This window comes from Lepisosteus oculatus, chromosome 5 (assembly GCF_040954835.1).
Source record: "Lepisosteus oculatus isolate fLepOcu1 chromosome 5, fLepOcu1.hap2, whole genome shotgun sequence".
NCBI lineage: Eukaryota > Metazoa > Chordata > Actinopteri > Semionotiformes > Lepisosteidae > Lepisosteus > Lepisosteus oculatus.
This window is the reverse complement of record NC_090700.1, coordinates 9,297,319-9,320,811: the sequence shown is the minus strand read 5'-3', so window position 1 is coordinate 9,320,811 and position 23,493 is coordinate 9,297,319. Positions and strand designations below refer to the sequence as shown.

At 37.9% G+C, this 23,493-nt stretch overlaps 4 protein-coding genes across 4 annotated transcripts; 2 read left to right on the top strand and 2 right to left on the bottom strand.

Moving 5' to 3' along the window:
* The first annotated feature begins 3,099 nt into the window (after nt 1-3,099).
* Nucleotides 3,100-5,443, top strand: LOC138239063 (odorant receptor 131-2-like). The gene is made up of 2 exons (XM_069189689.1): nt 3,100-3,619; nt 5,420-5,443. The coding sequence occupies exons 1-2, from the start codon at nt 3,182-3,184 to the stop codon at nt 5,441-5,443; spliced, it is 462 nt and encodes a 153-aa protein (XP_069045790.1). The 5' UTR covers nt 3,100-3,181.
* Nucleotides 5,444-12,073: 6,630 nt separating this feature from the next.
* On the top strand, nt 12,074-12,898 carry LOC138239062 (odorant receptor 131-2-like). The gene has a single exon (XM_069189688.1). The coding sequence runs from the start codon at nt 12,074-12,076 to the stop codon at nt 12,896-12,898; it is 825 nt and encodes a 274-aa protein (XP_069045789.1).
* Nucleotides 12,899-16,170: 3,272 nt separating this feature from the next.
* LOC107076690 (odorant receptor 131-2-like) lies at nt 16,171-20,307 on the bottom strand. Its single transcript, XM_015341286.2, has 3 exons — nt 20,059-20,307; nt 19,045-19,115; nt 16,171-17,074 (listed from the first exon to the last, which is right to left on the bottom strand). The coding sequence occupies exons 1-3, from the start codon at nt 20,305-20,307 to the stop codon at nt 16,171-16,173; spliced, it is 1,224 nt and encodes a 407-aa protein (XP_015196772.2).
* Nucleotides 20,308-22,478: 2,171 nt separating this feature from the next.
* LOC102697671 (odorant receptor 131-2-like) lies at nt 22,479-23,360 on the bottom strand. Its single transcript, XM_006628085.3, has one exon. It carries the CDS (start codon nt 23,358-23,360, stop codon nt 22,479-22,481), a length of 882 nt encoding a protein of 293 aa, XP_006628148.3.
* Between the last annotated feature and the right edge of the window lie 133 nt (nt 23,361-23,493).

Genomic DNA, 23,493 nt, shown 5'->3' with positions numbered 1-23,493 from the left:
TGCCCTGGAATTCTCCTTTGAATTCCCTTTAGAATTGTCCACAGAATTCTCCTGAATCTTACTGAATCTTCCTTTCTGAATCTCCCAGGCTCTCTGTGTTGCCTGTTTTTACCTGGAGGAACTTCAGCTCGTTGATTGGCTGAAAGTTCCATGGGCATCAGAGTCCCACGTGGGTTACTCGGCCCTACCAGTCCCTGATTGGTTGATCAAGGTGAGATATGAGTCACTTACTCCTGACACTTAGGAATGCAGTCCAGATGTCCAACTGGCACTCCCTAGACAGATAGGCGCCAATGGATGACCATTGATCATGATAGCCAGGCTTAGCTAAGTGCATCCCCCTTTGGGAGCTGTCCTTATCAAAGGAACCTTAAATCAGCCTGCATGAATAATTTCTCTGTGGTTGCACCACAGAGATGAACAGAGAAATGGGGCCTCATTTGGGAAGGCTCAGAACACTTAATTCTTTCTTATTAATAAGCCTCGCCGGTACAATTGTATAGAAGCAAACTCTGTTTTATGGCATTTGGAGTCATTCTCTTTTACACATATGCAGGAATAATGTTGGAGGCCAGGTCAGTCTCCTCTGACAGAGCTTCAGCAACAAATGCCAGGAATACAGTGCTGCTGCATGCAGTTCAGCTGAGTCTGTGCCTCATGTCCTTCCTGTGTCTGACTGTGTCTGTCTACATTCACCTGCAGTACCTCAACTTTGTTGTTCTTCTCATCCTGTGATGATGTTTAATCCCACTTATATACAGTCTGAGAGACAAGAGCTTCTGCCAAGTATTTAGATATTATTTTTATGCTGCATAAAAATGTAAGACCCACATCAAACAGAATATAATACAGGCCTGTCAGTTAATTTAGCCTTCTGATATATGATCTTAGAAGAGAATTACACCACTTGAAGGAGTCACCCATCTGAAATCAGGTCATTTGAACTACATGTAAAAAGCAGAGTTCCTCTGGTAAGTAAAGCTCATTTTAACAAATGTTTTAAATAACTTTTTCCATTAGGAATATTTTAGGCCTTCCAGCTGTGCTGATAAAAGTTTAACACAGATATCCAGGGTACCTGTGAAGATTTCTAAGGATTCTGTTGTACCTGTGCTATGTATTTAGACTGATGGCAAAACAGCAACTTGACAATGACATCCATATTCAAATCTGTGCGTCTGTGTAAGGCTCCTCATTTACTGTTATCCTCATGTTCTTCACATTTTCAGGTAGGCCTATTTCATCATAAGCAAAACACGGAGCTCTGTATTAATAATAAATGAAGTCTTCACTCCCTTTTCCTGTAAATTAAGCACCTGAGAGTTTCAGTACTGACTCCATTTTAAGGTTAAAGAAGTTCAACAATGTTTTGCTCACAAATAAAGAAAAGTTCATTCTAACTTTCTTGGGGATGACACTCTTGTGGCTGAGTTCAGCCAAGGAGGAAACAGGTACTACAGTGTGTGAGATAGCCTCTTCCTGGCTTTCTGCTTTTTCATGTATGACATCAAAGGCATCCTACCTAAATGATTATTAATTAACATTGACTCATGTCCAGTATCTGACCTCTGGCCCTGTGGGGATGAGTATCTTTACAGACTAATCCTTGTCATTTAAACACTTCATTACATAGAAATCCATTGGCTTTATTGGTGGATCATGTAATGGGTAGGCTTAATTTTTTAAAATCTAGGTTATAAATCTTGCATAACTAAATATATGCTGTAGCTGCAACACCAGAGTTGACTATTTCAGCACTAGAAGCACCTTTACAAGCATCAACATAATAACTAACCCTATGTGCACAAAAAACATTTGCTATGGATTTGTTAAGCACAAAACCAGGGATTTACATGGTTAAACCTCAGTGTCCAACTCCTGCTACAATTCTGGCACATTTTCTTACTCTTAAAGGAATCTATATCTGAGGAATAGCAGAGAAGAGTAGAGTAGGAATTCTTAATTCCAATAAACAGAATAAACGCAATAAACTGACACATTAGACAAGATTATGTTAATGTTGTGTTAGACACTACATTGGATGCAAAACTTTTACCAGACAAAAATAAAACAAACATAAATAACAAAAGGCTTTCACAAGGCCGATCCTGTACAGAACATTCCCCATTCATGCCAGTTCAAATTTAGACTATGCCATTCAGGAAGAGCTATTTTGAGTACTGAGGGACAGAGTGATTGATATGAAAATGTAATTTTTTTAATAGGAATTCAAAAAAAACCCAAAGGCCAATGGAGACACTTTCGGTTGTCCAGGTCACACCTTAGAATCTTTGGTTTAACAGGGGCAAATAATTCTCAAATTAAACTGGAAGCACATTTCACATAGCACATCCCAAATTGATCCCCTGTGCTTAATTTGTTGGTGACAGATTCCATGTGAATTCACAGTTTTTCACAATGGTTTTCACGTCAAACAACTATTTTGTGAATTGTCTGTTATTAGCAAATTAGAAAACAGGCATTTTGTCCTTCATGGTAATTTACACTTGGGATAGACTTTGTATCTTGGGTTGACATGTTGACATGTTAGGTGGTTGTGGTTCCTAATTAATGAAAACAAACTTGCTCTCGAAGGGCTCTAGTAGACTTGTTAGCAATTTGAAAATATTCAAAACATCATTCTTCAGAGAATGTAGATCTGCATGTTTGATAAGTATATAAACACTATCTTCAAAGAGTCATTGGAAAAATACCAGATATTGTATGAGGATCAGAGTGCTTAATTAATGTAATGCAATATTAAGTGGCACTAATATTCTCTGCAGAAAAAGATAAATCATGCTTAATTTCCTGATAGATTTCATAACTATACACCTGTGAAGTGTCTTCTAATCTTTTCTCTTACTCCAGGTTATGAAATATGATTCAAAACTCCTCTCAATATAATTTAAGCACTGAAAACATTTTTTTGAATACCAGTGTGACTGTTCAACAGCTGAAGACGGTAATTATCCAGTTGCTGGTTGTGATTTTTCTCTGTGTGAACTGTTTCATGCTCTTCATTTTTTTTAAAAAAGAGGTTTTTCGGACAACCACACGCTACATTCTGTTTGCACAAACCTTACTGAATGACTCAGTTCTTTTGTTATTGACAGACCTTGTGGCACTGCAGGTATATTTAAATATCCTGGTTCCTGTGGAATTTTGTATTTTACTCTGCATGATTATGGAAATTCTCTCCCGCACAACCCCATTCATCATCACTGCGATGTGTCTGGAGCGCTATGTGGCCATCTGCCTGCCACTGAGACATGCGGACATTTCCACCCTGAGGACGACACTGGCTGGAATTCTCTTCATCTGGGCTCTTAGTTCCTTGTATGTTATTATTGATCTCTTCATTTTCACCACTATAGCACCTCCAAGTTATTATGCAGAAGAGACATTCTGCCGCTATGAAATATTATTACTGACAGAATGGCACACCTATATGAGAGCCATTCTATCAAATTTGGAATTTGTTGTAATAGGAATTATCGTGGTATTTTGCTACATTAAAATAATGTCAGCAGCAAAAGCTGCTTCAGGAGATAATAAAAAATCCTCATCCAAAGCTCAAAAGACTTTGCTTCTGCACACAATGCAGTTGCTCCTCTGCGTAATTGAGATGTTGTGTCCCTTTTTAGAAATAGTTGTTCTGGAGATTGACTTTCAGATTTTTGTAAATGTAAGATATTTCCATTTTATTGCTTTTACATTGGCTTCCAGATGTTTAAACCCTCTTGTTTATGGTTTACGGGATGAATTCTTTTTTGCCGCACTGAAATATTATGCATGTTTTAGATTAAAGAAAACTGTGTCTCCCCACTTTGTATACACATAGTGACAACTGTAAAACACTGTATCTGTGTTCTAACAAATTATGCAAGGTTGTTCAGTGAGTAAAAGATTCTGGCATCTTTAAAATTGCATTAAGCAAATTGAAGAATATAATTTTTCTATAATAAACCCAATTGCTGAAATATTAGGCTGTGTTATTAAAAAATACATGTAAAACTGCATTTGCAAACTAAGTGGCTTTAATACATTTAACATAAATTACATTTTAGTAAATTTAACCATATTACTAAACTATAAATCTATTTTTCTAATTAATAATCTAGTTGTTCTGAATACTGTGTCAGGAGTGAGGAGTGTTCACTGTCCATAATAGGTACAGAAGCTCGCAAAATGATGCATCATTATTTATCATTTAATAAAAGTAATAAAAATCAACTTTACATTGACAAAAAACAGTATCTAAAACATCAATAAATAGATTCTCAAGGAAATTAAGTATAAGTTAAGCATCCTTACTTACATCACAGTAATTAGCTTCCACCCCTTTTTTAACATTATGCACATCAAGATTTGTAGCCCAGTTTTCATGTATCTATATAATTAATATTTACACTTAAGTGCATTTCTCTTTGGTAGTCAAGCCTATGGTTTCCAGCAGCACAGACAATCCATTCAGAAATATACTACACATAAACTTTTGTGTTCATGTTTATTTTTTTCCTCATCCTCCTCTTTCTCCTCTTTTTTTTTCTTAACAGATTGCTGTTGCAATAAGATAAAACAAGAATGTTTCAATTATTGTTCAATATTAGGAGCATGACCAGGGTTAGGGAAGGGTCATACTTAAGTGACAGATGGGAAATATGTAAAACACTGTGCACATAATAAGTAACGACAGAAAAAAATGTAAAATTAGGAAACAAGCACTTTGCAGCGCTAAAGCGTCACATTTACCTAAGAGCTAAGTAAAAATTCTTGTCTAGAAAGTCAAGCACATCTACAGTATGCAATCTTAACAGCATTGATCAGTTCCTAGATCTCACTAGTTTTTTAATACCAACTAAACGGCTTAAATAAATTAACATCTCAATGTTATTGAAAAAAAAACAAAGGCATTTTTCCTCATCTCAAAAATACATTCAGCTATTTATTAAATGTTACATAGAACTTTATTTTTGGACGCATGAGTTTTAAGTAAAAAAATAGGTTATCATTCATTGTCCATATTTTCTTCTAGCTGTGCAGGTGAAGTCAAGGCTGTAGATTTAAAGATGTAGTTCCACAATTATTCATAGGTTCAAATGCTGCTGCTGCAATAAGGCAGAACAAGAATGTTTCAATAACTGTTTATCATTAGGGCAGGATTACTGTAAGGAAACACTAATACTTATGTGACAGTATGGATGTAAAATAGTGTGCATCTATTGTATATAGTAATTGTAGAAATAAATCTGTAAAATTAAGAAACAACAATCTTCAGCAATACACTAAAATTGATCAGAGTTCTTAAATTGTAATACAATGATATATTCGATTTAAGGCTATGTAGACGTTTCACACACAAGAATGTTCTGTGTTTCAGGGCAGACACTCTGTGTTTTTCTGTTGAATCTCTCAGAATGGGCTTTTTGAGCTGGAGTGATTGACAGACACCTGCAGGAAGGCAGTGTGGGGATAAAAACAGGGCCGAGTTTCTGTGCTTGAGGAATCTGGGAAGTTGTAGCATTGCGTTTGGTGTCAGTGCTTTTCACCTGCAGTATTAATATTATTACTGTCACAATAAACAACAAAAATTATGCTTTAAGATCAGAAATGTGTTCTCATATGTCATTTTTTTTTAAAAACTGAAATTTGAGACTTTTCCTTTTATTAAACATATATTTAAATGGTTAAAAAACAACAAAAACAACATATTGTAACGCGACGGGGGCTCAGGCGGGCGCCCTTGCCGCATTAGGTCGGCCCCGCACCGTCGGGGGCTCGAACCCAGGACTCCCGCGTCACTCAGCAGGGACCCAGCCCAGTGAGCCAAAGAGAGATCTCTCTATAGCCCAGTAGCTGTAGTCCTGCTATCACAGGGAAGGGCGGTGACATCACCTGCTCTGGTACACCAGCTCTTACACAGTGCCTGTCGGCCGTAAGCGTTACACTCTCCCCCGCTTATATCGCTGTCCCCGGCGAAGGGCTATCCCATCCCACTTCTAACAACAATGTAAAATGACAGGGGCTCAGGTGGGCGCCCTTGCTACATTAGATCAGCCCCACACCATCAGGGGCTTGAACTCAAGACTCCTGCATCACTCAGCAGGGACCCAGCCCAGTGAGCCAAAGAGAGATCTCTCTACAGCCCAGGGACTGTGGTCCTGCTATCACAGGGAAGGGTGGTGACGTCACCTGCTCTGGAACGCTGGCTCTTACACAGTACCTGTCAGCCGTAAGCGTTACAGTATTATTATGTATGAATAATATGTTATTTTGTATTATTGGTATTATTATTACTTTTTACCCCCTCCTGAAAAGCCAGCATACATATGGTACAGATTGCTGACACAATAATCTAAGTGCAGCATGGTGAGTTAAAAGACAGGTGATCCGACAGTAAGTGCTTAATTAATGCTGCTCTTAATTGTGGGAGAAGGAGGTGATAAGAGCAGCTGACACACTGCTGTGTCTCTGGGAACACAGAGGAGGAGAGAGGCCTGTGGGCCAAGACTGGAGATAGTGTTCACACTTCTCAGCAGACTGCAGATAACAGAGATATGAAAGCAGCAGCTATAATTATACACTCTTATGTTCAAATAATTTCCATGAGAATCTATTTATATTCATGTTTTCCATATAAGTACCAACGTAAAGTTGATTTCTTTATTACTTTGATTAAATGGGAAATATACATACATGTATTTTTTCTGTAATTATTATGCACAGCGAACCGTTCTCCTTCAGTAGATGATATTCAGGGCAAATATTTTATCCACCTGCGAAATAATGTTACCCTTTGACCTGCTGAAGTAATAATAATAATAATAATAATAATTGCTTACACTTTATTAAACATAATTATTGTGCACAGTGAGCCGTTCATGGAACTTGGAACTGAATATAATTTTCAGGAGATGGTATTTAGGGCAAATATTTTATCCACCTGGAAAATAATGTTAACATTTGACCTGCATAAGTGATATTGTTAAATGTACCAGATCCACTTAGCTCCTAAGTGAAGTTTTACATGGATTTTTACTTAATTTATAGATTTTTTTAATTCATTGGGTTTGTTCGAAAACCTATTCCACAATCAATATGCAAAATTCAATTTTAAAGATGACCGAATGTATTACTCAGTGAACATAGTGTAGCAAATCCGCCCCTGCGCATAATAATAATAATAATAATAATTACACTTATAATATAAGTGTAAGTATAAATATATATAATATACTTATATATATAGTATATATGTAAGTAATATAGCGCTTTTCTGGACAATGGGAAAGTTGGCCAGGACACCGGGGTTACACCCCTACTCTTTTAGAAAAAAACGCCCTGGGATTTTTAATGGCCACAGAGAGTCAGGACCTCGGTTTTACATCTTATCCAAAGGACGGCGCCTGTTTACAGTTTAGTGTCCCCGTCCTATGTATAGTTATGCGGATGTTGGACACTATACCAGGGATGTTGGCTGAGGAAGGTCTTCTTTAGCTCAGCTGGCAATACCCCTGTTGAGCGACACCAGAGACTCGGGTTCGAGCCCATGGCACAAGCCCAAGAACCAGAATTAGCTAAAATTTTATTCAATAGAGACTTTTACAAGGTCCAGACACATTGCAGTGATGACAAACCGGGTTGTGCGGGAGACAATTTCCATAATCATGCAGATTAAAATACAAAATTCCACAGGAAGCAGGATATTTAAATATATCTGCAGTGCCACAAGGTCTGTCAATAACAAAAGAACTGAATTACCGAGCAACGAGTGTGCAAACAAAATGAAACGAGTCGTTGTTTGAAAACAATTTTTCTAGAAAAAGTAAAGAGCGTGAAATAGTTCATACAGAGAAAAACTCCAGTTAGCACCTGGATAACCATTATCTTCAGCTGGAGAACACCTTTGCTGTGTGTCAAAAAAAAATGCCTTCAGTGCTTACATTAGTTTCTGAGGAATTTTGAATCATATTTTACAGAGTAAATGGAAGAGAAAAGTTTAGAATAAACCTCATAATGTTAAGAAATATATCTGACAAGAAATCAAGCATAAATTTAATCTTGTTTTCTTTCATCTTGTAACGAACAGTTCTTTCCGGACCCTATGCGGACGACACAGTCCGACGGAGTGGGGAAACACTGGGGAAACGTCATGCAGGAATACGGGGCTGAAGACAGGGGGCGTGTCCAAGGTGCGCTGATGCACGGGGGAGGTGTGGCCGAGGCGAACAATCCCAAAGAGTAATCCTTAGAGTATCCAAAACACAAGGGTAAGTCCAAAACCAGGAGATCCATCAAAACTCGGAATTAAAACCACGAAGGCCGGGTCGGAACCGGCGGACAGGGGTCAAGGAACAGGAACAGGAACAGGAACAGGAACAGGAGGGTTAAAACCTTAACGGGACCAGGAGCTTCCAGGTCCCGGACTCGCATGATACGGAAATCAGATGCAGAGCCCGGATGAGCGTCAGCGCCTGGCTTTTAAGGTGGGCTGGGAATGGGAAACAGGTGCAGAGAATAGTCTTGAGTGAAAGGGCTGGAGCACCCTTAAGGAGGGGGAAATTTAATCGTGTCACATCTTTCTTTTTCTTAAATTTATATTAAATATAATGAGATTATTTAATTGATATTGTGGTGCATAATAATGATATAATATAATAATTGCAATAATAATGAGTGTCTAATATGAAAAAGTACTTTGATATGCAGACTACATTTCTTGCGCTCGATATTAAAGATCTAATAGAGTAAATCCAGAAAAAGCAGATTTAAAGAGTGCATACAATATTGCCTGTTTTCAGAATTAATTTTTTCTTTGCTTTGTGTAACAATAAATGTGTATCATTATATATTGTATTACATTACATAAACAGATCCTAAACCTGAAACAATATAAGGTATTTCCAAAAAATATTTGTAATTGTTTTTGTAAGCCATATTTATCTTACTTGCAGATCTAAATTCTCTGAAGAATGATGTTTCGGATATTTTCCAAGTGCTGCCAAATTTAATAGAGCCCTCTGAAAGCAAGTTTGTTTGCATTAATTGGTTAACCACCAACATCTAACTTGTCAACCCAGGATACAATGTTTAACCCAATTTTAAATTACTTCATAAAACAAAATCCCTGTTTCCAACTGTACTATTTACACAACATGCACAAACTAGTTCTTTCACCTGAAAACCCTTGCATAGTTCACAAGACATCTATTACCCACAACTGACAATGCAATATCCAAACAGATGTAACACCTATCTTTCTAAAACATTAGTTTGTATTAAGAAAACAGCTTGTGGAGAAGACTAATATTTCATTAGAGGGGATGCATTTAGTGCACCAACAAAAAATCAAGGTCAATACTGTGTGCAATCTGTTGTTTTGGCTCGGTAGATCAAGCAACTGAAGTGCTCAGTATTTAAATGACAAAACCCTCATTTTTCTTAAATTCAATATTTAACAGATGGGAGAACATGTTCAAGACAAAATGACAAGCTTATATGAAGATTGCAATCCCCTCCGTCTCCTTTACACGTATGTGGCAATAATGTTGGAGGCCAGGTCAGTCTCCTCTGACAGAGCTTCAGCAACAAAGGCCAGGAATACAGTGCTGCTGCACGCAGTTCAGCTGAGTCTGTGCCTCAAGTCCTTCCGGTACGGTGTGATAGAGGCCTTGTTAGCAAGGATGACTGTGTCTGTCTTCATTCACCTGCGGTACCTCAACTTTGTTGTTCTTCTCATCTTGTGATGATGTTTAATCCCACTTATATACAGTCTGAGAGACAAGAGCTTCTGCCAAGTATTTAGATATTATTTTTATGCTGCCTAAAAAAGTAAGACCCACATCAAACAGAATATAATAAAGGCCTGTCAGTTAATTTAGCCTTCTGATATATGATCTTAGAAGAGAATTACACCACTTGAGGGAGTCACCCATCTGAAATCAGGTCATTTGAACTATATTTTAAAAGCAGAGTTCCTCTGGTAAGTAAAGCTGATTTTAATAAATGTTGATGTATCTTTTAAATAACTTTTTCCAACAGGAATATTTTAGGCCTTCATGCTGTGCTTATAAAGATTTAACACACATTTTCAGGGTAACTGTGAATATTTCTAAGGATTCTGCTGTACCTGTGCTATGTATTTAAACTGATTGCAGAACAACAACTTGACAATGACATCCATATTCAAAATCTGTGCGTCTGTGTAAGGCTCCTCACTCACTGTTATCCTCATGTTCTTCACATTTTCAGGTAGGGGGCCTATTTCATCATAAGCAAAACATCTTAATTAAACACAGAGCTCGCTATTAATAATAAATGAAGTCTTCACTCCCTTTTCCTGTAAATTAAGCACCTGAGAGTTTCAGTACTGACTCCATTTTAAGGTTAAAGAAGTTCAACAATGTTTTGCTCACAGATAAAGAAAAGTTCATTCTAACTTTTTTTTGGGATGACACTCTTGTGGCTGAGTTCAGCCAAGGAAGAAACAGGTACTACAGTGTGTGAGATAGCCTCTTCCTGGCTTTCTGCTTTTTCATGTATGACATTAAAGGCATCCTACCTAAATGATTATTAATTAACATGGACTCATGTCCAGTATCTGACCTCTGGCCCTGTGGGGATGATTATCTTTACAGACTAATCCTTGTCATTTAAACACTTCATTACATAGAAATCCATTGGCTTTATTGGTGGATCATGTGATGGGTAGGCTTCATTTTTTAAAATCTAGGTTGTAAATCTTGCATAACTAAATATATGCTGTAGCTGCAACACCAGAGTTGACTATTTCAGCACTAGAAGCACCTTTACAAGCATCAACATAATAATTAACCCTATGTGCACAAAAAACATTTGCTATGGATTTGTTAAGCACAAAATCAGGGATTTACATGGTTAAACCTCAGTGTTCAACTCCTGCTACAATTCTGGCACATTTTTTGACTCTTAAAGGAATCTATATCTGAAGAATAGCAGAGAAGAGTAGAGTAGAGTAGTTTATTGCCATATGTACATGTACATTGGAATTCTTAATTCCAATAAACGGAATAAACGCAATAAACTGACACATTAGACAAGATTATGTTAATGTTGTGTTAGACACTTCATTGGATGCAAAACTTTTACCAGACAAAAATAAAACAAACATAAATAACAAGAGGCTTTCACAAGGCCGATCCTGTACAGAACATTCCCCATTCATGCCAGTTCAAAATTAGACTATGCCATTCATGAAGAGCTATTCTGAGTACTGAGGGACAGAGTGATTGATATGAAAATGTAATTTTTATTTTTACAGGAATTAAAAAAAAAAACAAAGACCAATGGAGACACTTTTGGTTGTCCAGGTCACACCTTAGAGTCTTTGGTTTAACAGGGGCAAACAATTCTCAAATTTAACTGGAAGCACATTGCACATAGCACATCCCAAATTGATCCCCTGTGCTTAATTTGTTGGTGACAGATTCCATGTTAATTCACATTTCTTTCAAAGCTTTTCACATTCAAAACTATTAGCAAATTAGAAAACAGGCATTTTGTCCTACTTAGTAATTTACACTTCGGATACACTTTGTTTCTTGGATTGACATGTTAGATGGTTGTGGTTCCTAATTAATGAAAACAAACTTGCTCTCGAAAGGCTCTAGTGGATTTGTTAGCAATTTGAAAATATCCAAAACATCATTCTTCAGAGAATGTAGATCTGCATATTTGATAAGTATATAAACACTATTTTCAGAGTCTTTGGAAAAATACCATATATTGTTTGAGGATCAGAGTGCTTAATAAATGTAATGCAATATTAAGTGACACTAATATTATCTGCAGAAAAAAAACAAAAAAGATAAATCATGCTTACTTTCATTATAGATTTCATAACTGTACACCTGTGAAGTGTCTTCTAATCTTCTCTTCCTCTTACTACAGGTTATGAAATATGATTCAAAACTCCTCTCAATATAACTTAAGCACTGAAAATGTTTTTTTGAATACTAGTGTGACTGTTCAACAGCTGAAGACGGTAATTGTACAGGTGCTGGTTGGGATTTTTCTCTGTGTGAACTTTTTCATGCTCTTCACTTTTTTCAAAAAAGAGGTTTTTCGGACAACCACACGCTACATTTTGTTCGCACACACCTTACTGAATGACTCGGTTCTTTTGTTATTGACAGACCTTGTGGCACTGCAGATATATTTAAATATCCTGCTTCCTGTGGAATTTTGTATTTTACTCTGCATGATCATGGAAGTTCTCTCCCGCACAACCCGGTTTGTCATCACTGCGATGTGTCTGGAGCGCTATGTGGCCATCTGCCTGCCACTGAGACATGCGGACATTTCCACCCTGAGGAGGACACTGGCTGGAATTCTCTTCATCTGGGCTCTTAGTTCCTTGTATGTCATTATTGATCTCTTCATTTTCACAGCTTCAGCACCTCCAAGTTATTATGCAGAAGAGACATTCTGCCGCTATGAAATATTATTACTGACAGAATGGCACACCTATATGAGAGCCATTCTGTCAAATTTGGAATTTGTTGTAATAGGAATTATTGTGGTATTTTGCTACATTAAAATAACAATAGCAGCAAGAGCTGCTTCAGGAGATAATAAAAAATCCTCATCCAAAGCTCAAAAGACTTTGCTTCTGCACACAGTGCAGTTGCTCCTCTGCGTAATTGAGATGTTGTGTCCCTTTTTAGAAATAGTTGTTCAGGAGATTGACTTTCAGATTTTTGTAAATGTAAGATATTTCAATTTCATTGTTTTTATATTGGCTTCCAGATGTGTAAGTCCACTTGTGTATGGTTTACGGGATGAATTCTTTTTTGCCGCACTGAAATATTATGCATGTTTTAGATTAAAGAAAACTGTGTCTCCCCACTTTGTATAACATAGTGACAACTGTAAAACACTGTATCTGTGTTCTAACAAATTATGCAAGGTTGTTCAGTGAGTAAAAGATTCTGGCATCTTTAAAATTGCATTAAGCAAATTGAAGAATATAATTTTTCTATAATAAACCCAATTGATGAAATATTAGGCTGTGTTATTTAAAAAAGACATGTACAACTGCATTTGCAAACTAAGTGGCTTTAGTACATTTAACATAAATTACATTTTAGTACATTTAACCATATTACTAAACTATAAATCTATTTTTCTAATTAATAATCTAGATGTTCTGAATACTGTATCAGGGATGACGAGTGTTCATTGTGTATAATAGTTACAGAAGCTCACAAAATTATGCATCATCATTTATCATTTAATAAAAGTAATAAAAATCACCTTTACATTGACAAAAAAACAGTATCTAATTCCACCTCTAATTTGGTGGATTCTGTTGAAATCCAATTATTTAAATTTAGTATTGGGGTTAGTTTCTCATTCGAGGACATTAAGATATAGAAAGTGTCCTGTAGCAGTGCTACAAAATATGATACACAGTAGAATAGCTCAGTTGCTGTTTAAAGAATCATTTGAGATCAGCTCAAGTTAAGAATCCTTACTTACATCAATGCATCAATAGCTTCCACCCCTTTTCTAACATTATGCACATCAAGATTTGTAGCCCAGCTTTAAATTTGCATAACTTCATGTATCTACTGTATATAATGTATATTTGCACTGAAGTGCATTTCTCTTTGGTAGTCAAGCATATGGTTTTCAGCCAGCACAGACAATCCATTCAGAAATATACTTAAAAAAAACTGTTGTGTTCATGTTTAGTTTTTTATTTTCTACAGCTGCCTGAGAAGGGAACATTATAGCAGTCCTGGGTCCTCATTATTATTTTTTCATTCACAGATTGCTGTTGCAATAAGACAAAACAAAAAGGTTTAAATTATTGTTCAATGTTAGGAGCATGACCAGGGTTAGGGAAGGGTCATACTTAAGTGACAGCTGGGAAATATGTAAAACACTGTGCACATAATAAGTAACGACAGAAAAAAATGTAAAATTAGGAAACAAGCACATTGCAGCACTAAAGACCTGTGTTCAACTCCTGGGATGCTATCTTAATGGATTATGTATTGCAGTGCAGATTTCAGAAAACAGGCCCAGCAGTATGAATAATGTTTGTTTTCATTAATTGGAAACAGTAAAGAGCTAGCATTGCAACCCAAGATACAAGGTCTAAAACAGTTTTAAATTTGGTATATTAAATAACATTTCTATTTCTTAATTTGTTAGTTACACAAAATGTGCTGTGCAAACTAGTGCTTTTAATTAAAATACTGAAAATCTAGGTGCCCCATTTATATAGTAGAAAAAAAATTATAGATGTGGCTGATTTTGTCCTTTTTGTAGTAGTTATTTCACAAGAGACATGACAACAAACTTTAGAGGGAAGTTTTAAAAGGTGACCCTATAATCACACTGTCAGCACACTCTAACCAGGTACAAATATGCTGTTGTGAAGAGGTAGAGATTCGTTGCAGACCACATGGCAAATAGGATGCAAAGGGAAGACTCTCTGAAAGTGGATTTGCTCCACAAAACAAAAGAAAACAAAAAATCATGCTGACACAACTGGAGACATTTTTACTTTAAACACCCAATCCACGTTTATCTTGATCTTTTCCACTAAGTTCATCCCCTCTTATGAGATAATTGTCATCTTTGTTATCTCAATTAGGAGTTTCCTAATAATATTTGTATTAAAAAAGTCTATGGAAATCTTTTGAAAGCACGGGTCTTGATTCTCTCTGGAAATGTTCAAGTTCACGTTTATTGTCATTATACTCATATACATGGTAGATAGTATAACGAAATGCTATTTAGCTAGCTCTCGGACATAAGTAGTACAAAGAAAAAAAACAACAACAACAATACAATTGTGTAACAAAAGAAAGACAGAGACAACAGGCAGTGTGCAAAAAACAACAACAGACGATGTGCAAGAACAGCAACAGGCAATGTGCAAAAAACAACATCAGGTAATGTGCAAAACAACAAAAAGGTAACAGGTTATGTGCAAAAATATGCATCAACAGAATGAAATAAAGGGATAGACATTATGGGGAGTGAACTTTTGACATGTATGGTAGAGGTATGTGTGTTTGGGTTTCTGGTAAGAAAGAAAGAAGGCACTGTGAGGTTCAGATCATAGGTGAGAGGTGAGAGTGAGAGTGAGAGAGGCTGGGAGTTTAACAGTTTGATAGTGCGGGGGTAAAAACTGTCTCTGAGTCTGGTAGTCCGGGCCCGAATGCTCCGGTACCGTTTTCCAGATGGTAGCAGATCATAAAGTCTGTATCTGGGGTGTGTGGGGTCTTTGATGATGTTTAGAGCTTTCCTCAAGCACCGTCTGTCATAAATGTCCTGGATAGATGGGAGGGCAACCCCAGTGATGGACTGGGCAGTTTTCACCACCCGCTGTAGGGCTTTACAGTAAGCAGCACTGCAGTTGCCATACCCCACTGTGATGCAGCCTGTCAGTGTGCTTTCTGTAGTGCATCTGTAAAAGTTAGTTACTGCAGATAACGGAGATATGAAAGCAGCAGCTATAATTATACACTCTTATGTTCAAATAATTTCCATGAGAATCAATTTTTAGTTATGTTTTACATATGAGTGCCAATATGAGAAATATGCATACATGTATTTTTTCTGTAATTATTATGCATAGCGAACTGTTCATGGAACATGGAACTGAATATCATGTTCAGGAGATGGTATTCAGGGCAAATATTTTATCCACCTGGAAAATAGTGTAACCATTTGACCTGCATGAGTAATATTGTTAAATGTACCTGATCCACTTAGCTCCTAAATGAAGTTTTACATGTATTTTTATTTAATTTCTAGATTTTTTAATTCATTGGGGTTGTTCGAAAACCTTCTATTCCACAATCAATATGCAAAATTCAATTTTAAAGATGACAGAATGTTTTACTCACTGAACATAGTGTAACAAATATGCCCCTGCGCATGACAGGGATGTTGACCATCCAGGTTAAGGAAGGTCTTCTTTAGCTCAGCTGGCAATACCCCTGTTGAGCGACAGCAGAGACCCAGGTTCGAGCCCATGTGGTGAGGGACAAACTGTGGCGGGAGCACTGGGGCACAAACCCAAGAACCCGAATTTGCTGCAATATTATGCAATAGCGACTTTTACAAAGTTTCATATAAGAACTCAGAAACAACGTTTTACACCTTCCATTATGTGTATACAAAGTGAGGAGACACTGTTTTCTTCAGTCTAAGACATGCATAATTTTTAAGAGCATTAAAGAATTCTGCATCCCTTAAACCATAAACAAGAGGGCTGAGACATCTGGAAGCCAATGTAAAAGCAATAAAATTGAAATATCTTACAGTTACAAAAATGTGAATGTCAATTTCCAAAACTGCCATCTCTACAAATGGACACAACAGTTCAATTAAACAGAGCAGCAACTGCATTGTGTGCAGAAGCAAAGTCTTTTGAGCTTTGGATGAGGATTTTGTATCATCTCCTGAAGCAGCTCTGGCTGCTGACATTATTTTAATATAACAAAATACCAGGATTATTCCTATTACAACAAATTCCAAATTTGACAGAATGGCTCTCGTATAGCTGTGCCATTCTGTCAGTAATAATATTTCATAGCTGCAGAATGTGTCTTCTATAAAATAACTTGGAGGTGCTGTAGCAGTGAAAATGAAGAGATCAATAATGGCGTATATGGAACTAAGAGCCCAGATGAAGAGAATTCCAACCAGTGTCCTCCTCAGGGTGGAAATGTCCGCGTGTCTCAGTGGCAGGCAGATGGCCACATAGCGCTCCAGACACATCGCAGTGATGGTAAATGGGGTTGTATTGGAGACAATTTCCATAATCATGCAGAGTAAAATACAAAATTCCACAGGAAGCAGGATATTGAAATGTACCTGCAGTACTACAAGGTCTGTCAAAAACAAAAGAACTGAGTCACTGAGTAACGAGTGTGCGAACAAAATGTAGCGTGTGGTTGTCCGAAAAATCTCTGTTTTGAAAAAAGTGAAGAGCATGAAACAGTTCACATAGAGAAAAATCGCAACCAGCACCTGGACAACGACCATCCTCAGCTGGCGAACACCCAAACTGGGAATCAAAAAAATGTCTTCAGTGCTTACATTATTTTGTGTGGCATTTTGAATCATATTTCATAACCTGCAATAAGAAGAAAAGATAAGATTAGAAACCACAATAAAGATGTAATGTTAATAAATGTATCTGTAAGGAAACCATGCATGTAGTTTTCTTTGTTTTCTTTATCTTGTTTTTTTCTTCAAATGACATTGATGACAGCCAAAAACATTGTGTCAAATAAGACAGAAAAATATTACTTATCTGCATACTTCTGTTGTTACACTTGTCAGTAAAGATAAAGCACAGAGTAAAGCTCAACATACAAATTTAAAGAGTGTGGAAGTGCCTGTTTCATTCTCTACCTATTTTCTTGTATAACATGTATCATTTAATATTGAATTACCTTTAAAAACATATGATAGTATCCCCAAACAACATACAGCATTTGTAGAAACAGGTCTGAAGTCAGTTTTTATAAGATATGTTTGTCTAATATGCAGATCTGCATTCTCTAAGGAATGATGTTTTGAATATTTCCAAACTGGTGACAAATCATATTGAGCCCAATGAGAGCACGTTAGTTTTCATCCAGTGGGAACTACTAAGAAATAGTCAACCCTAGATACAGTGTCTTAAACTGAATTTTAAATTACTACGTGAGTAGAAATCCTTGTTTGCTGGTTAGACAAAATACACAAACAAGTTCTTTGATAAGAAGTTCATTGCAGAAGATTTTTATCTTCAAATATGTTAACAAAAAATGAATCAAGCATGGGAAATAATGTTTGAATGTGCGTTTAAATGTCATCATGTATATTGAGAATCTTTTGAGAAAATCCCTGTAGAAAGTAAGGAATTCTAGAGAAATCATTCGTTCTCCTATTCAGTCCTCAGAATAGTCATAAGAATTAAATGGCACAGCCTAAATTCTGGCATGAAGAACATATTCTACAGTGGACCATCCACTTCAATGTCTCTTAAAATTGTTTGAAAATATGTCAACTGTACTTTTGACAGTAACAACAAGATTTGGGGTTGCACGGGGTATAATAAAAAATACAATTCCATTTCTTAATTTATAAGGATAACTTTCACAGCCATGATCTTAATAGAATCCATCCAGTAATTTTGGGATATTATTTTACATACATACAGGTCTGGGAGCTTTTACAATGGTTTCAGTATGTTTTTGCAGGACCCTGGCTGCACTAATATGGTGCAACACCCTTACAGGACTGCCAATGCAATGCCACTCTGACAGCAACCTTGCCACCTAAACCGAGAGAAGCAAATAGCCATCGAGTACGCCATTGCTGAGATACCAGGTAGGCCAGCGGAGCTGCTTCCGAAGAAGGATGCCAGTTGGAGGTTTTGCGTGGATTATCGAAAGCTGAATGCCGTGACCCGGAAACACTCCTGCCTGCTGCCTCGGATTGATGAGTCTTTGGATATGCTCCCTGGAGAACTGGATCTGGAGAAGATAGCGGGCTCAAGCTTCACTGTCGCAAACGTCACCTGCTCCGCTGTGCGCCTTCTCTTTCTTGGGCCACTGTGTGAGTGGGGCAGGGGTAGCCCCCCAAAAAACATGAAGGTGTGCACTGTGCAAGACTGGCCAACGCCTGTCAATGCAAAGCAGTTCAGGACCTTCCTGGGCCTGGCCATTTACTAACTCCAATTTGTGACCCTACACAACACACTGCAGTGGGTGGAGTGGTGGCACTGTGGCTAAGGATCTGCCCCTGTGGCTAGAAGGTTGCCTGTTCAATGGCTGACCCTGCGCTCTGACCCCAAGCTTCTCTCCTTGTCTGTGTGTCTCATGGAGATCAAGCTGGGTTATGTGAAAAGACAAATTCCTAATGCAAGCAAGTGTATTTGGCTCATAAAGTGGTCTTATCTTATCTGTCTTGTCTTACACCAGCATACCTGGGTGGGAACCTCATAGAGCTGGATCAGACACCACTAGCGTGCCTTGTTGAACTCACACTCTGTGGCACAATTTATCATGGACACTGATGCCAGCGACAACAGAATCTGTGCTGCCTTTGCCCAGAACCTGGGAGATAGAGAAAGGGTAATCATTTACTACAATAGAGCCCTTACCAAAACAGAGCAGAATTAGTACATTACATGATGAGAGCTACTAGCAGTGGTGGATGCTGTAGAGCACTTCACGCATCATGTCAGCGGCCTACCATTCACCGTCCTCGCTGACCATTTGGCACTAAGCTGTTTGATGTCTTTCTAAGAGCCAGAGGGGCATGTGGCCAGATGGATTGAGAAGGTACCAGTACTGTGTGCAGCACCAAGTGGGACTGGAAGACCCCCCCGTGGAAATCGGTTCATGCTAGTCATAATCGACCATTTTACCTTCTGGCCGGAGACCTATTCCTTGCTGAACCCAGAGGCTGAGACAGTGTGTAATGCCCTTATCGACGGGATTTTCAGCTGGTTTGGAATCCCCCAGGAGTTGTACTCAGATGAGGAGTGGAACTTTGAGTCACGGGTATTCCAGGCCATGTGCAAGCACCTGGGAATCCTGAAGACTGGGACTATGCCCCTACATCTGCAAGGCACCGGCCTGGAAGAATGATTAACCTGGACCCTGGGGACCTGCCGGTCCACAGTGCAACACTCTACCTCCTGCACCCCAGCACTGCTGATGTTAGGCTGAGAATTCAGCACCCCTGGGAGCCTGAGCACCTGACCTTGACATCACCAATTTCTCAGACTCACTTCCCTTTTTCCCTTCCCATAGAAATCGGGTTCCCCTTTCCCTTTTTTCCACATTCTCGCATCAAACCCATAGCTGAGCAGTAGGCTCTGTACACCATGCCTCCATTTTGTTACTTTCCCTGCCTTTGCCTGAGTGATTAAAAAGCTCATATATTCTAAAAGTGCAATAAACGAGTGAGCTGCTGTCACAGTCTACTGTCTCTCTTCATACACCACCACCCATACAGAGGGATTTTAAGGGGGACTGCTATAATACACAGCACCTTTTTGTACTGAGACATAGAGAAACTCCAGAAGAGAAGGCTGCACAGGGCAGTGTACAGGCTGCTGGAATTTCCTGGGATGCAGGCAGGCAGGAGGAAGGACTGGAACACAGGGAAGGAGTGCTGGGAAAGTAGCTGCAGGACAGGGAGAGTCGTCAGGTCCAGAGCTAAGTTGGTTACAGAGCGTAGCGCAGGGCCGAGGGGTCCAGCTCTGAGGCTGGGCAGGATACTCCCAGTCTGAGCTGTCATCCTCAAGGATACCAGTATGAACAGGGCACCTGCTCACCGGGAGGTTATCTCCAGAGACAGGACCAGTGTGCTTTGTCAGGGTGGACTGGGGAGATGCTGTATAGACAGGACTGAGCTGTCTGCTGACTGTCTGTCTGTGTCTGCAGCAGGGTCCCTACCGCCGGTCCTCACTCAACCTGGAGAAGCCCAGAAGAGGACATCTGTGGGCAGAGCTGACAGGTGGAGCCCAAGAACTGGAAACCAGAAAAGAAAGGGCTCTGCTGGGACACTGAAGGGTGGATTAACACGTCATACTTCTTCTCAGATCACAGAGAAAAGAGAGCAGAGGGTTTAAATTCCCCAGAGGCCCTGGTACCGTGAGAGATCTTACTACATCCAGGTGTTCTGCATTAGCTGTCTCCACGGCGATCAGAGCAGAGCGGAGGCCTGACCTCTGGCCACTGCAACTTTGACAAGCCCTGAGGTTGCATTAACTGTTTAATCCCACAGGCTGTCAGATTTCTGACTTCTACCTCTACCCCTGGCTCACACCGATGTTTTTTCTTTCAGTTGTATGTTATTTGACTATGTTTGTTGTTGCTGCTGCTGTTCTGTGTTTATGTTTTTGGTGTTTCCTTAATGTCTTTGTACTTGAGCATACATGCAAATAAGCATTTCATTGCACTTGTGCATATGATAATAAACTGAACTGAACTAATGTTAGGGGCAGGAGTAAAGAAACACTAATACAATAATATAATAAAGTGACAGTATGTACATAAAACACTATGCAGGTATTAATTAATTGCAGAAAGAATTAAGTAACAACACTCTTCATACGTAAACTAAAATTGATGATAGATTTTAAATTTTAATGCAACGATATATTCAATTCAAAGCTTTTTGAATTTTCATGCTTTTTCATGAGCTGGGTTAGTGTGCCATACATCTGTTTCTTTACTGAAAAATGATCTGAGATTTGAGTCATTTCCTTTTATTTTTAAACATTCTTTACAACAACACTGTAAGATTATGTGGACATCAGGGTTCTCCATTACATGTAACAAGAGAACATGGGTGACCTTTTACCACCTCCTAGGAACCCAACATTAATACTTATGGTGCAAAGTGCTGACCCAATAAACTATGTGCAGTACAATGAGTTGAGAGACACATGATCAGAGAGTATACGTGCTTAGTTAATGCTGTTCTTAACTGCAGGAGAAAACAGAGGTGATACGGAGCAGCTGACACACAGCGGAGACGAGAGGCCTGTGGGCCAAGAACTGCTACAGTGTTCACTTCTCAGGCTTAATATATAATGTACTGTATATATTTCTTAACAGACTATCCTTACCAGTTGAAAACATTATACACATTATACACTCACAAAGAGCAATGTACTTCAGTGTCAATTTAAACACTTTATGCAAAATATAAATGTGGGCAACCATTGTGGATAGCTATAATGGAGCTGAGCTTTTTGAGATTGTATCATATTTTCTCATAATGCAGTTATGCTACAGGCCATTTCTGCAGTTCTTTTCACATTTTATTGTAATTTAATGAAAACCCTACACTAATTTTAAATCACATGATTTCAGCACCTTTCAGCGGACTGGAGATTTAATTGAAAACAACAAGAACAACTACAATAATAATAATAATAATAATAATACATTTTATTTTGCTCAAATAATTTCCACAATAATCTATTGATATTTATATTATAATAATTTTCAATTTAATCTACTATATATAACAGTATTACATATGAGTGCCAATGTAATGTTGATTTTTTTACCTTGATTAAATGAGAACTATGCATACATTTATTTTTTATGTCAATATTACACATAGCAAACTTCTTTTCTTCAGGAGATGGTATTCAGGACAAGTTATTTATCCACTTTGAAAATAATTTTACCATTTGACCTTCTTTAGTTACTGTATATTGTTTAATGCACAAAATCCACTTACCATAGTTCCTCAGTACAGTTTTACATGTATTTTTATTTAATTGATATATTATTAATTCATTGGTCTTTTTCTAAAAACTTCTATTCTACAATTAATATCCAAAAGTGCAATTTTAAAGGTAAGAGAATGTTTTACTCACTGAAAATATTATGCAATAGAGACTTTTACAAGGTTTCTTAGAAGAATTCAGAAGCAGTGTTTTACATATTGTACTATGTGTTTACAAAGTGAGGAGACACTGTTTTATTTAATCTAAGACATGCATAATATTTAAGAGAATTAAAGAATTCTGCATCCCTTAAACCATAAACAAGAGGGCTGAGACATCTGGAGGCCAATGTAAAAGTAAGGAAATTGAAATATGTTATATGTATAAAAATCTGAATGTCAATTTCCATAACAGCCATCTCTACAAATGGACACAACAGTTCAATTAAACAGAGCAGCAACTGCATGGTGTGCAGAAGCAAAGTCTTTTGAGCTTTGGATGAGGATTTTTTATTATCTCCTGAAGCAGCTTTTGCTACTGACATTATTTTAATATAACAAAATGCCACGATGATTCCTATTACAACAAAATCCAAATTTGACAGAATGGCTCTCATAAAGCTGTGCCATTCTGTCAGTAATAATATTTCATAGCGGCAGAATGTCTTTTCTGCATAATAACTTGGAGGTGCTGTAGCAGTGAAAATGAAGAGATCAATAATGGCATAGACAGAACTAAGAGCCCAGATGAAGAGAATTCCAGCCAGTGTCCTCCTCAGGGTGGAAATGTCCGCATGTCTCAGTGGCAGGCAGATGGCCACATAGCGCTCCAGACACATCGCAGTGATGACAAACCGGGTTGTGCGGGAGACAATTTCCATAGCCAGGCAGAAGAAAATACAAATTTCCACAGGAAGTGGGATATTTAAATTAAACTGGAGCACTACAAGGTCTGTCAAAACCAAAAGAACTGAGTCACTGAGTAACGAGTGTGCGAACAAAATGTAACGTGTGGTTGTCCGAAAAATCTCCCTTTTGAAAAAAGTGAAGAGCATGAAACAGTTCACAGAGAGAAAAAAACCAACCAGTACCTGGATAATGATCATCCTCAGCTGACGAAGAGCTACGTTGGGAAGCAAAAATATGTCTTCAGTGCTTACATTATGTTGTGTGGTATTTTGAATCATATTTCATAACCTGCAATAAGAAGAAAAGATAAGATTAGAAAACACAATGAAG

Coding starts and splice junctions, on each gene's coding strand:
- LOC138239063 (XM_069189689.1), top strand. CDS start 3,182: ATGATTATGGAAATTCTCTCCCGCACAACCCCATTCATCATCACTGCG. Junction 3,620..5,419: donor CAATGCAGTTGCTCCTCTGC/GTAATTGAGATG, acceptor TGAATCTCTCAG/AATGGGCTTTTTGAGCTGGA.
- LOC138239062 (XM_069189688.1), top strand. CDS start 12,074: ATGCTCTTCACTTTTTTCAAAAAAGAGGTTTTTCGGACAACCACACGC.
- LOC107076690 (XM_015341286.2), bottom strand. CDS start 20,307: ATGACAGCTCAGACTGGGAGTATCCTGCCCAGCCTCAGAGCTGGACCC. Junction 19,116..20,058: donor CTATGTCTCAGTACAAAAAG/GTGCTGTGTATT, acceptor TCTATCTCCCAG/GTTCTGGGCAAAGGCAGCAC. Junction 17,075..19,044: donor GATAAATTGTGCCACAGAGT/GTGAGTTCAACA, acceptor TTTGATTCCCAG/TTTGGGTGTTCGCCAGCTGA.
- LOC102697671 (XM_006628085.3), bottom strand. CDS start 23,360: ATGATCATTATCCAGGTACTGGTTGGTTTTTTTCTCTCTGTGAACTGT.